This window comes from Larus michahellis, chromosome 12 (assembly GCF_964199755.1).
Source record: "Larus michahellis chromosome 12, bLarMic1.1, whole genome shotgun sequence".
In the NCBI taxonomy this organism is placed as follows: domain Eukaryota; kingdom Metazoa; phylum Chordata; class Aves; order Charadriiformes; family Laridae; genus Larus; species Larus michahellis.
The window spans coordinates 7,118,738-7,133,490 of NC_133907.1; the positions used below are offsets into that span (position 1 = coordinate 7,118,738).

At 40.7% G+C, this 14,753-nt stretch overlaps 1 protein-coding gene across 2 annotated transcripts in view; it reads left to right on the forward strand.

The window, feature by feature from the left end:
* Positions 1-6,459: 6,459 nt before the first annotated feature.
* Positions 6,460-14,753, forward strand: part of LOC141750189 (disheveled-associated activator of morphogenesis 2-like) — a 44,292-nt gene continuing 35,998 nt past the window's right edge. For both annotated transcript variants that reach the window (XM_074604881.1, XM_074604882.1), the window contains exon 1: positions 6,460-6,864. In XM_074604881.1, coding sequence (XP_074460982.1) covers positions 6,829-6,864 — 36 coding nt within the window. In that variant the 5' untranslated portion in view covers positions 6,460-6,828. The remainder of the gene's footprint in view (positions 6,865-14,753) is intronic.

Consider the following 14,753-nt stretch of genomic DNA (forward strand, 5'->3'; position numbering starts at 1 on the left):
CTTATCAGGGTGAGCTCACCTCTTTCAGGCAAAGTGATTTTGCCTCCATCCTGCGATGGCCCCTCGGCTGCGGGAGGCAGAGGGGACGCGGATGTGGTGGCTGCTGCTGGGACAGGGGCAGCCGTTGGCCTCTGCTCTCCTCAGGTGCAGACTATGGGATTGGTGTCATCATCCCGTGGATCTGAGCAGCCAGCGGGGAGAGCAGGTCCCCCCCTCCCCTCCAGAAGGACTGGGGCACTGCAGGGATGCACCAGGAGCGCTGCTCTGACATTTCCTTTATTAATGTTTGTTGCACACAGTGAGAAGCTCAAAGGAAATTGTTCGAGTAGATGAAGAACCATTATTTTTAGAAACCTGTGGGTTTTTTCTTTTCTTTTCTTGATGGTGACAATGAACCACTATCAAAGGCAGAAGAATGCTGGAAACATTTTTCTGTTCAAAATTCAGCAACTAAGTAGTTTGTATATTACCAACTCACAAAGGAACAACTAATGGCTCCGTTGCTAATTACTGGTTTGCTTTATTTATGTATCAAACCACTACTATGCTTTGCAGAATGTATTGTACAAAAAAGTGAAGAATGAGAAAGGAATATTTGCTTTTATAAAAGAAGCCAAAACCTGACACCTCCATCAATTAGGCAGTGTCCCTACTTCTTCATTTTAATGAATAGATGTGTTATCTCTGTCTTCTAGTTCCTAGCTTCTTTTTTTTTTCTTTTCTTTTCTATATTCTCCCACTAGTCATTCAAAATGTGCACACTGAATTAATTAAAAAACTAACCCAAATTATTTGAAAAAAAAATAACCCCCACATTTCATAAGAAAATATTTCTTTTATGGTATTTCTGGTGAAACATATGGGAAATGTTTAAATTTGCCACATGTCCAGCCAGTGTGGCTGGCACGGGCTTCCACTGCACAACGCTGGTGCCTCCGTGCAGGTTGACTGTCCCCGAGCATCCGAGCGTACTGCTGGGTTGGACATACTGCCACGCTGACAGTCCTGTCCCAGCCACGTCACCCCTCCCAGCTCTCTCCTCTCTCCCCTGGGATTTATTTCAAAAATCACAGTTATGAACTAAATAAAAATAAGATGAAATTGATACATTCTGGTGCACTCACTTGGCCCTGCCAGGAAAGGCTGGACCGGGTTTTGGATTTCAACAGGAAGAGTTGAACTAAACAGTTCATTTTTCATATTGAAATATATTATTTCTACTTACAGTTTAACAAGAAATTTACAGAGACGTAAAAGAGGCTAAGATGTATGAAGGTACGTACCTTGGGAAGCATTTACGGGTGAGAATACTGCAAAAACTGGCAGAATTTGTGCGAGGATCGTGTGCTGAGCATCACTAGATGTCACTCTCGACCTGAATTTAGTTTCATAAAGTCACTCGCTTGTCAGAAGTTTTAATTTTAAATTATTCATCTTCTGCTCATCCTCCTCCCCCCCTTTTTTTTCCTTGTATTTAATGCACAGGGGATCTTCCAGTTCAGTGTAGCATAATCTGTTGTGTATAAATATTTTTCTTGCTTAAAACCAGGATCAAAATTAGGTCAAATAGAAATACCTAAAATTTGCAATACCATTAATTTCTGTGCTAGATATTCACAGGGGAAATAGAAAAGGCAAAACCCCCTGAAACAGGGTTTCCTTGTAACATGTTTGGTTGGTTTTCTAGTTTCATTATAACTTGTTGGCACAGTCACGCTATGCAGCATGTGAAATGAAGAGCAGCACGTCCGTTTCAGCCCAAAAGATCTCCTTTGCCTGAAAATACTGTATTTTTGCTTATGTTAAAAAGCAGAGGTGATATTTATGTGTTTTAAGTGATTTAATTTAATAATGTTCCTTTTGAATTGCTAAAGGTTCCTATTTTAATACTTCTTGGTTTCTTCCCTGAGCCAAATTTCTTCAATGAATTCAAAGAATGATGAGGGAAATGCCAATTTCAGCTTGGTTGGTTCACCTGTGCCTATGGAGGTAGAATGACTTGGGAAAAAAAAATCCCCTCCCTGCACTTCCTCTATTTCTTGCAAGTTCTCGTTTGCCTTTTGGAAAATACCTTTATTTCCTTGTATCCAGTCCAATGTGCTCGTATGTGACTGACCACTACTGCTGTTTGTATCCCTCTTTGTATCACTGCTGAGTCTCCGAGGGGCAGAGCTCCTGACGCAGGGGGACACATGAGTCCTGGCAGCTCTCGTGACTTTTACTCTGCTTTTTACGGGCAGTCAGTGTATGATTTCCTGGTCATATCCTGCCTCTTGTGCGTCTCTAACATGTCTAATGCTCCCTGCACCACAGTCCCACTGCGTGAATCCGTAAGGGCAGGAGCAAGTGGTTACCAAACAGGCTCGGAGCCCAGACTGACTCCTGTTAGATGCTGGTAGAGGCAGAAAAAAGTGACCTTCACCTCCTGGCGGGGAAGCAGCTTCTCTCCAGAGCAGGGCTGAACCTCCCCAGTGCAGGTACCTGGAACGGGGATACCTGGCTTATCTGTATGAGGGTTTTCCTGCGGTTTTACTGGGACTTTTAAGAATGAGCCATTCATAAATGCAAGGCATAAGGAGCCCTTTGTGGCTTTCTTTATAGAGCTGTAAAGATGTGTGTGATGTCTATAGGACCTTACGCCTTGAATTATTAATCAGTGGCCTTCTGCTGCTCTCAGCAATCATTTGGGGGAGAAGGAAAGAAGGGGCTCTATTCATCCTGAAAAATCTAAATAGTCACTGGAATACAGCCTCAAATGTTCTCTGTCTCTTTAAAAATAAAGGTGCATGTAAGACAATTATCACTTTCAGGTGTGAGAAGGACCAGGCTGACCACTCCTCCCTTATCCCCAGTCCTGTCAGTGATTCCCAGCTCTGCTTGTTGGCATCACTGACTTCAAAGGAGGTGCAGAGGATCTGGATGAGGGTGTCTCAGCCATGGGCCACAGGGCAGCTCACATCGTAAATGGAAGGTGTCAGTCCCCCAGGGTTGCCAAACCGGTAGCTTTAAAATACCAACTAAAATAAAATTATTGAAAGCCCTCAAGCCATGAAATTTTCATAGCAGGAGGAGAGAGCTAGTGAGCGCAAGGGAGGAGGGATGGATGGACAGATGGATGTCTGAACGCCAGTGCTTGGCCAGCTACGTTTAACGTGAAGTGCAAGCCCAGCATCCTACAGGTTGGTTATTTTTCTGCTGGTCTCCTTTGCACCCAGGAATGTCTCTCAACCTACCATCTCTCCTCACTGTGGAGGTTCAGGTTGTGTTGAAAGTATCATTTTTCTCTTCTGTGTTTGCAGTTCAAGGAGCGTTCTCTGCTTTGGTCACTGAGCAGCATGTGTAAGCCCTTTTTTGTGCCAACCTTTAATGTCAGGATGTTTTTTATACAGTATGTCAGTTAGTTCCTTGATGTAACTATTAACCTAGTCTAAGAAATGACGCTTACAATTGCAATATGCTTCCTTTGGAGTACATCTTCTACCCCTTCTTCTCCTTTCAGCCTTTTCTTCCTCTTTCCATTAGAAAAATTAACTGTTTTCTCTTCAGCCATTCATCCTTTTCCCCCAATTATTTTTTCTTGATTTTCCTTCAGCACGTGTCCCCGTATCACTTTCTGCTGATTAACACTCCTGGTATGCTTGCTGTCATACTAGGTCAAAACACAGCGTTACATGGTGGAGTCATTAGGAGCTCTGGCTTCCTCTTTTTTTCAGTGCCGTTCCACAGAAAAAACAAAGAGCCCATTTATAAAACAGATTTAGGCAGTAATTTTGAGGTGAAACAAGTTTCCAGTTGTATTGGCGTTGCAAGGTTTTGGTAGCAGGGGATTACAGGGGTGGCTTCTATGAGAAGCTGCTAGAAGGTCCGATAGAGCCAATGCCAGCCAGCTCCAAGACAGACCTGCCATCGGCCAAGGCTGAGCACATCAGTGATGGTGGTAGTGCCTTTGGGATAACATATTTAAGAAAGGGAAAAAATCCTGCGGATTTAACATTTTAAAAAACAGGGAAGTCTCTGATTTCTGGCATGTGCAGTCACTTCCAAGGCCATGAGGGCCCCGGTGAACAAGAGAAGAAAGATAACTCAAACCAGGAGGCTGACAAGGAGGTTCACACCTTGTGGTTGAATGCAGAAATGAACGAAGTTTGGAAAAAGCCGTTCAGAATATCTGTTAGTAAATCTGAGATACCTGAATAGTCTTTGTAGCTGAAAAAACATTAAGGAAAGCATGGCATGTGAGCGAGATGGGCAGCAGCGCTTTCCGAGAGGTCGTGGCAAGGCAGGACACAGTGCTCCTCCAGGCAAAAGACCTCCCTGCTCAGCAGCAAACGCACCCAGTGCAAGTACTAAAGAAGAGGGAAAAGTGGTTACAAAGTCATCCTTGACAGCAGCTTTTTTCCCTATTGGCAGAGTTGTTCGTGTTATTCTGAAGTAAATAGACACTGCTGATACAACACGTTTGCCTTGTGCATCAGTCAGGCAATGCACAGAGTGTTCTTGGACTTCTGTGTTGGTTCAAAGCCCTTTTCCCCATAGGTTTTGTCTTCACTGGGGAGTAGTTTACTTAAGTACTGAATTTCCCCATGTGTCTGCTCCAGTGCACGGCTCTGGCATATGTTTGAATCGATCAACTGAGGGGGGGAAAAAAAAAAAAGAAAATTATACCAGAGCCTTTATTAAGGGAAGGTGTAATTAACGACTTCAGATTAATTGAAAATGTTTGCTCTAAAAGTGGCAATTGAGTTCTATTCTGATGAACTGCTTTCTCACAGGCTTTGTAACCTTGCAGAACATGTTCAGCAGGCAGTGGAGAGGAAAAGACCATCTAATATCTCTGCAGAACCTTTATAAAAGAAACCTGTAATTTTCCCATTTTAAAATATTCTGTGGTGCTATAACCACATTATAAAAAGAAGTTCCTTGCTATTCTTTAATTTAAAAAGAAAATCATAGTTCCTCAAGGGATGAGGACTCTAAGGGGGAATAGGCCAATACTAGAAATTTGATTTTGAGTGAATTAGTTGCTCTTTTATTTTAACCAAATGACTTAAGATAGCTGTCAAAGAAACATGTTTCCTGTGATTTCTTTTTCCAGTTCAGTGAAAAATTTCCATCTTGTCATGTTGGACATAGAATAGTCAGAATTGAGAGCATTGAAAGAAAGACAATCTTTTATTAAATATTTCTTTAGAAGATCTGGACTTAGGCCCTGTTACATTATAGGCCTTGTAAGCTAAGATTCTTTCAAAGAGTAGGACTTACTTTTAATCAGTTCAAATGATTAAAAAATGTTTATATTAGCATATATTGACCTTACTTTTCATGTGTATTGCCTTAAGTAGTCTTGGGAGAATTCATTGCTAATCCTTTCCCTCCCACATCGGCTATTATGGTCTTTCTTGGGTCCATCTACAGTGTTTAGCACGTGTGAGCTTAAAGGCCCTCGACTGTGAGGCTGATGAATCCTGTATGGCTCTCAGAGCCTGCTCTTAGGTGCAAGCGTCAGATTTGTTTCTGGCATGTTGAAGACCTGCCCACCAGGTGAATGGGCTGGCCAACTCTGCACCATGTCGCTCTCCACAGCTCGTCTCTGGCTTCCAGCCTGAATTCAGGCTGCCTGCGCTCGCCTCTTACTTTTGCAGTGCTGTCTTTTGGCTGAGCTCTGGCAGATAAATAAGCTGAGCTCCTCAGCAGAAGGTCTATAACTACGTCAGCTGAAAGAGCAGGTGGGATTTATATGCATGGGTACGTGGGGCTGGGCCAGGGAGCCTTGCCCTCGTGCCCGGACTTGTCTGTTGACACCTCTTCTGCACTGAACTTCTCAACTTCCTCTCCCTGCATTGCTTCTATTAAAAAATTGCTTCTAGGCGAGTAGAGGAAGGAGACCTGTCATCAAAACAAAACGTTTCAGTTCCTGCCACTTTTAAAAAAATTGACTTTGCAGGAGATACTTACTGGCTTTTGATTTTTCCCTTTTGCCTCTGTTTGGAGGAGAAGAAATGTCAAAATATGAAGAGTCCAGCTTCCAGCCATGTCTATTCAGAACTTTTAATCTCTGAATTAATTTCGATACTTTTTTGTGTCATAATAGAAGTCACCATTTGTAGGTGGGGAAACTGAGGTATAATTTCTCTGTTGCTGCTGAACAATTTTTGTCAGACCCAGGGTGAGATTTTAGGAATGCCTTAGTGTTAATTCCCTCTTCTAATCACTAGACTCTCTCCTCAGATACAGATAGCAAAGGCAGACTTTAAAATGCTGTTTATCTTTACAGGAATCTTGTACGTTAACCCGCAGGTGCCTGTGTGCTTTCATCCACTATGCACGTATTCATGCTGGAGTTTGAAGATATATATTAAAGATTGCTGCTGTGCATAAAAATATTGCTGTGAAAATTGAGCATTGTATTTGTAATTCCTCACGCAAACTTTGTTACATTTAGCATGAAATTTGTTGGGTGTTCAGATAGATCCAATGTACAGTAATAAATCATAATTTCAGCATTCATGGCTCTGTGATTTCAGGAAGTCACTAGAACAGAAATATCAGTTCAGGAAAAGCAAACAAACAACTACCTTTTTTTTTTTTTTTTTTGTCTTTTCACAGAGCTGCCATAAGGAAGCAAAGCATCATTATTGTTTCTTTCAGTTCTCAGCATAAAAGGAAGTAACACTTAATAAAAGCCATTGGCTGCAAGATTTCATAAGAGAGAGAGAAGTGGAGAGAAAGAACGAGAACAGTGCTGTGGAAAAGCAGGTGTGATTCACGAATAAACTATAGTTTGCAACCCTATGGGATACTGATGAAACAAATAGAATTTTCCCAGACATGGATAATACAAGAACACAAGACACTTTTTCACAGGTAAAGGCAGAAACTGTTATGGCTTGCGTGGAAGTGCTATTTGTTGTGCGTAACTGAAGAGATGGCATATCAGAAACCGAAAATGACTTTGTATTTTATTAGCAAGGAATTTGCAGTAGATTGTTTAATGTAATTGATTATTCTGTGATTATGTGATGTGAGCTCAGACTGGTCTACTATATCAGAAAGTGTTTGCAGATGATGTGTATGAAATAATATTTTTCTGTGCTTTATTCTTAAGAAACTTGAAATGCGTGAGGTTTTCCTGATACAAAGAAAGGGACAAAGAGAGAAAATCAGTCTTTCTATTGCCATGTTAGGGAGGATTTATTAATACTATATATTATCTGCGCTAAAAATTTCCATAAGGTAATTGGAGTGGGGAAAAAAGGGGTTTATATTATAGGCAAATACAGTCTTTTGATAATCATACTGGAATCTGAAGTGATTGATATGCCAGAATTGAATATACATCAGCTTGCAGCACTATTGAATTTGTCTGAGAGTGCCTGCCAGATATATATTCGTCGTAGCATTCTGTTTGTTTCGATACTTGCGTGTTTGGAAGTCTGTTACCTGGAGAATTAACCAGTGGAAAACTCCTCTCTAACTAGGATAGCTGATAGCATGTATTGGCAGAGGTTCCCAGGTGTGTGACTTGGAGTAAAGAGCAATTAGAAGAAAGAATGACTGTGTTACGTGTAGGCTGAGGAAGTGTGCTGGAGTGGTGAGTTAGTCCTGGGCAGCTACCAAGGGTGGCTTGGCTAGCAAAACACGAGAGCTGGGGACAATCCTGCCCTCTTTGCATGATTCCCCTTTTTCACCGAGAAGTACGAGTTCATTGAAAAGATTTGCTAAACAAGGCTCTGGACAAACCCAGAGCAATTGCATAAACCAGGATGAAACCTTTGTCTTGCTCTTTGGTTTTTCAAAGAGGAAAAAGGGCACAGGACAAATTGCTGCTTTTGGCTACATCCATACGACATCAGCCTCCTTGGCCTTTGAAGATCTTTGCGGTGGGCAGTGTAACAGGTGATCCAAAGACAGAGTCAATTTACCTTGACAGATATTAATTGCTTCAGCTGAAGTAATAGCACCTGAAATGTAATAAAACTGCAGGTCCCATCTGGCACTATTCAGTGTAACGACATGCTGAGGTGCTGGGATCTATTTGGAGAAGCTGTTGATGACAGTGGTGTTGAAAAGGCACAAATGCAGTCTGGAAGCGTTTTCCCTCTCTCTGCTGTCTACAGCTCGTGTGTTTGTTGCTTGGCGCTGATGTACAGGCTTGAGTTTGCAGCTCATGAATCATTGCTCTTATTTCTTATTTTGGGTAATGCTGTGGAGGTCAGGGGTGGCACAGATGTGGAAATAACCAAACGCTTGCTACCAGAAAGTGCTTACACGAATGAGAATCAGAAAATAGGAAACCATAACCAGATGGTGCCACTTTTCAGTTTCTTTCACTCCCCAAGGCCTGCAATAAAACATATGCACAAAGCTCAGGTTGTACAATCACCAAAATATTTGCAAAGCTAAACTGCACCTGAGAAAATGTGTCTTTTAAACTTTTTGTGAACTCCTTTTAAAACTTGACTAAGGCTTTTCATCTGAGTTTCATCTAAGTTTTCTGAGAGCTGATAAGATCATGTTGCAAGGTGGAACAGTTGTCAGACCTTTTGCTTTTCCACTCTGCTTTACTTTAATCAGAGATTTTAAGGTACTTTATCCCCATGCCTTTCCCATACAATTTTCCTTAGACTTTTTGTTAAAGGACACCTCTCTGAAGTGACTGATTTTTTTTTTTTTTCTTTTTTTCTTTCTCCCTCCCCCCTCCCAGTGTTTTCCAAGGTAGCTTAAAGCAGATTTTCACTGTATATTTAGCAGGGATCAATTCCCTTTAGATTAGGACAGCTGATTCTATATCTTCTGGTATGTATATTCATGAACATGTATCCAGCCTCAGGAGCAGCTCTTGTAGCCTCTTACACGGGCTATTGTTGTTAGACTACAAATCAGAAATATGATGTCCTGCTGATCTACTGGGGCTTCTGACTATACATATTGGGTTCTCAGTCCAGCACAGATGTGGATTCAGAACAGTCTCCTCCTTGCAGTTAGCATCAAATGTCAGGCAGTGCAGAGGACTTGTGAGACAGTTCAGCTTCCTTGGTCCTGCTGGTGTTTTGAACCTGGGTGTTTGTGGATTCTGCAGAACTGCTGGATGATATATGCTATGTCAGTGCACATTACACTCAGACTGCACCTGTACTTGAAGCCAGAATCACTTGTAGGCAGACTAAAGCCTCAATATGGAAACAATCTGCGTGGGAATTGGAGCTCACCTTTCCTTGTTCCATCTAAAACCACCTCAAACCTTGGGAATATGTTTCTTGTATAAAACAAGACTGAAAGATCCAGGGAGGCTGTACTGAATTTTCATGCATTTGCTACTTAGCGGGAAGTAGCCCATTAAACCAAGAGGGTCAGAAATGCCTGTGGGACAGGGATGAAGTACATCCTGAGGTCTGTCTTCCTCATCACCCACCCATACAAAGGTGAAATCCCTCCTGCTGCTGAGCCATGTGGAGATCCATCTGTCTTTTTTCTTTCTCAATATTGTCCAAGCTCCTGAAAGTGTGAGCACAATGAATATTGCCGAGTCTCTTTTTGAAGGGAAATGATTTCCCGAGTTTAAGAAAGGACTTAAAGACCCAGCACAAATAGGTGTCCAACCAACCCATCCTGAGGAAGCTGACCTTGTTTGGGAAAGGTAGTGTGCTTTCTTCTATTAAGAACATAGCAAAAACATTTATACAGACAAGGATTATATTCTGCTAAAACTGTCAGAGTTTAGGAGGAGAGTGACAAGAAATAGCCTCTTTTAACCTAAATATTTTGCTAGGATGATTTATTAACAAACCACAATCCTGGGGGGAAAAAAAAGTTAGGTCAAAAATGATACATCAGCAGATGGATGCTCGTTGGGGTTTTTCCTTAAGCTCTCAGTGTTTGTTTTGATTAGAACATAATGAAGAGTTTGTTCATTAAATGTTCCAGCTAATTAATGTAAAATTCATGGAGACCCTGGATTCTCAGTGAAACATGCATGAAATCAGTGTCGTGTTCTCTATATTGCGCTTCATACTTTTTGCTTAGCAGGTGTTAACTAATATGATCTAATAAACCTCAAGTATAATGAAGTGAGTCTTGCTCAGCTTTTAATAATTTTAGCAGCCCAATTGTTGCTTGATATGTATCTTTCTTTTACAAGATGTTAGGGCAGAGGATGAGACTGTAAGCCTGTGAACAGAAAGATGCATGCTTTTCTCCAAAATAATTAATGTCCCTGTTAAATAGCCTGGTAATCTTTGGTTCTTCTCAAGATTAATTGGACTATCACATTAATAAGCAAATATGATAATCCTTGATATTTTTTATCACAGTGGATTTTTTTAATTACTGTAACTAAAGGCATAGAACATTATTATTTTAGTAACAAACTGAAATACTTCCATATGAACCACCTCTATTTTATTTTAGTTCATTTTGTAGTTTATTACTTAAGTTATACCTCAATACACCGAGAAATTACTAGGTAAATTCACACTTAAGTATTGTTTTGAAATCAAGTATCATTTCGCATATTCAGGACATATACTGCATGTCTCTGTGGTGACAGGGCACTGAAATCAATGGGAGTTTTACTCTCGTACTGAACGTGCCTAGTGTAAAACTATCCCTGAATGCTTTTGAAAATCTTCCCATAGTGGTTACTTCAAAGGCAAACTGCTTCTATTTAGGTAATTCAGATTGCACCCACTTAATTTCAGCTGGCAACAATGTTCAGCAAGAAATAAGTATCTCATCACATAAAAATCTTACATTTTTTAAAAGAAAGGATTCACTTTATTTACGTTTTTAATGTAGTTTGTCTTTGTGGAGGCCAACATTTGGAGGAAAAGAAAGTGACAGTGGAAGAGGATGTAAACCTCATTTTATAATGACAAAACAACAAAAAAATATATTTTCCCTGCCCATTCACTGCAGCATTCTGATCAGGTGTACTTCTAGCATGCATGGGGCCTCTGATCATTGCAATCTATAGGAGAAATGGAAAGGTTTCGCTGTTCATTGTCTGGTTGGTACACTGAGGTCTCTCTCTGTACGCACATACATACATATACAGGAATAACTCCTGTGGTGTCCATAAGTGACTGTAGTCGCACCAGCACTTCAGTTGTGCACTTTTCAGGTATGGAGGACCTACTAAAAATTTTACAATCTTAATTTCTGTTTTGAGTACTGCCTGCAAAGATATTTTGGTATGTATTTGAAGAAAATCCCTAGCAGGTAATTCAAATTCCATGTTAAGATTACTTAATTTAATATTGCACCAGCTTAAGATGAAATAAGTGAAGCAGCAAAATCACAGAATCCGTAAAGTTTAGCAATACATCATGCTTTTAGATAGCCAAAGTTCTCACTTATCTCAGTCCAGTTTCTTACAAATACATAAAGGAAGTGTGACTGGAAAACTCATAAAAATACTATTCAGAAACTGCTGTGAATTTTTATTTGAAGATGTAGAAGTGTACAGCTGTGTCTCTGTACTCCAAGATCACCCCTTGGAAACATCCATCTTGGCTTTAGTTGTCAGTACTAAATAAACTCAATAGACAACTGCCACCAAATGGGTGTGGGGTAGAAATAAGAATCACCATTAATTTGCTGATCATATTTGGTCTCGATCAGTATTGAAGAACTGGAGCACGGTAGGCTTGGCTCTGCACAGCCGAGGGCACCCCCTTTCCTGCCTTAGGTTGCCCAGGCCCTTAGTACAAGCCTGGCTGAAACAGGACCTAGGATGTGTGAGGCAGGATTTGGAAAACGTCACTGTATTTCTTATGAGGGGAGGCTTGCTGCACAAGGTTTCTCTGCATGTCTTGCTCTTTGGTACTTAGTCACAGCGGTAGTGCTGAGGCTGCGTAATACCCAACCAAGCGCTGTCAGTTCTGAGAAAGCAGCGCACGGTCTCCTGAAAGGAGGGGTTTTCACGAAGCGTCTCTGCATTGGAAATAAACTCTCATAGGCTGGATGAAGTTTTTTACGATCTTTTAAATTTCTGACTGCCACTTTCCCTGAAAGTGATGCTTTGAAAAGCAGTGAAAGCAGCTGTTCTTTGCATTCAGGCTTGGACTTAATTAAAATGCAAAACGAGTGTGCAAAATATGGGTCAAATAAGGAGGAGGTTAGGTATGGCACAAACCCAGTAACGCATCTATCAAAGCACCATCCAAGGCTTTTGCATCCCACAGTGTCCATAAAGCTTTTTGTTTCATTCTTCCTAAAGATGCTCAGTAATGGGAGGTTCCGTAACCTTCCCTCGACAGCTCAGTGGTGACTGTTATCCTTACTGTTTTCCAAACATCTAAGCCGAACCTCTTGAGTTGTAATTTAAAATGTATTTCTTCTTATCCTACCACACAGGGAGCAACCTGCTCCTTTCCTTTTTTGCAGCAGCCGTTTATTTATGTACTTGAAGTCTGTGACTCCCCAGCCTTCTCTAGGCTGTGAAATCCCAGTCCTTCCTCTCTTTCCTTGTAAATCATGCTTTTTTCCAAAGTGATGGTTATTCTTATTGTCCTGATCTGGACTCCTCCAACTTGTCCAACTATTTCCTGGAGACATGGAAAATTTCACACACTGTTCCAGCAGAAGTCTTTATTGGTGCCGAGTACTGTGTTTTGCAGACTACGCTGTTGTCTTTAACCTCCCAGTGGGATATTTGCTTTTATTGCACCAGCATGACGTTGTTGCCTTGTGTCAGTTTGCAAGCTGCTATAACTTCTGGGTCTTTTTGTGAAGAAAATGGGTTCCTCAGCCAGTCCTCGTGAAGCTGGTGATTCCTGCTGAACTTTTTCAACATTTTTTCCCCACTTGTTGAATTGTATATGATTGCTTCTCTCATTTATCAAGCTTGTTTTGAATTTGAATCCCCCTTGCCAGCTGCTTGCAGTTCTTTCCACCTTTGTGCCAAAGTTTGCGAATTTAACAGACAAAATCTCTAGTCCATCACCAGATCATTAGTGAAAACACTGAATAGTAAAAATGAAGTCAGTCTCCTGTGCAACACTATTCTATTTATCCTTTAAGTTTTCACAGTAAAACCCCAGTAATTACTTTGTGAGTGTCGTTTCCTGACAAATTCCAAGCGCTGTTAGAGCAGGAGGGTCCTGCTGAGAACATGCCGGTCGGTAAGTGGTGATCGAGGGAAAGTCTAAAGTAATTGCTTCATGTGAGACCTACACATCATCTGTTTTTCAGACGGATCTTTAAGAATTGTTGAGGCATTGAGGTTCCTCAGTATGGTGATATTTGCAAAACTGGGAGTAGGTAGACTAGTTTGTGTTGTATGCTGTATTATATTCATGTCACTAGGCACCAGTTTATATTTTAGGTTCCTAAATATTTGTGAGACTAGCCCTTTGAGATTTTTTTTGTTGTTGTATTTGATTGCTAGATACCTTGATACCAACAAAAAAAATATTCTAATAAAATATCTTTGGGCTCCCCAGCTCCTGCTGAAAGTGGCAGAATTTCCAGTGTTTTCAAGGAAATCAAGCTACTGTTTGATAAATACCTTCTTCTTTGAATAAATGTTGACAGATATTTTTCAGCCAGATATAGAACTGAACAAATAATGCAAAACATTATTACAGATGGATAATTTATTTGATGAATAGCAGCTCTGTTTGACAAATAATATTGGTCTATCTCTATGACTGGCTACAAAAGACGGTATTGCCACATAAAAATATCACATCAGTCATCTCTATTGATATTTCATGTAAATTACAAGTGAAGGCTTTTCAGATACCCCAATCACAGAAGACAGCCACTCCCCTGCAAATATATGGGAGTGCTCAGTACACTTTGGGCCAAGTTCAAACCTGGGAAAAGTGAATACATTAGGAGATGAAAGTTGATAACACCAGTGTGGAACTTTTAAGGCAACCCAGATTGTGTCCACTATCTTTAAAATCACTTAAATGACATGTTCAATACGTAGGCAGAGTGCCGTTCAGCATAATATTGTGAGGAAGACAAATAGCCATTGTTAACTAAGCCAGTGCCTTTGATTTTCAAAAAAAAAAAAAGGGGGGGGAGAAAAAAAAAAGAAGAAAAAATAAAGTGTTTCCTTTAAAAGCACAGCTTGGAAAAAGAAGTTGCTACTTGAAATTTCATCACAGGTCAATCACCGCATTATATCCTGGCACTGATTTTTAAGCTTCTACACTGTACTTGCTTTGCAGAAAGTGTTTTGCACTGTAGCTGGAAGGCACTGAGTCAACAGAAAATCCCCAGAAGGCTTTACCTCAAAGTCGCTTTATCCTGTTATTCTGGATAGAAAACAAAATCTTTTATATTGAAAGCTGTATTTAAAAAAGTGGACTCCAAAATGAATGAAAATATGACTGTACTATGGATAAAAAATATCAGGCATGTGTGTGAAAACAGCATATTTCTTTTTGTGTGGACAACACTAGCATTCAGTCAGATTTATGCCCAGAAATTCATGAGATCTCTGTAAAGCAACATGTGGGCACTACTTGGCTCTTCCCTCTTGCATTGAGCCCCCTTGTCCCTTGGAGCGTTGATCTCAGCAGTGCTAGAAGGGAGATGCTAGCGTGGAGTGCAGAAGATGAGGAAGAAGCCCTCTTGGTCCAGCCTTCCCTTCTGGGTCCCGTGGCAGCCAGGAACAGGTTTGTCTCTCACTCCTTGCAGCGAGCGGATGAGAGTGCTTAACACTGTTAATGTTTAATAAGGACAAGTGTAAGGAATGCTTAACAGTGAAAAGCTTGACTAGACTTGAATAAAAAATTCTC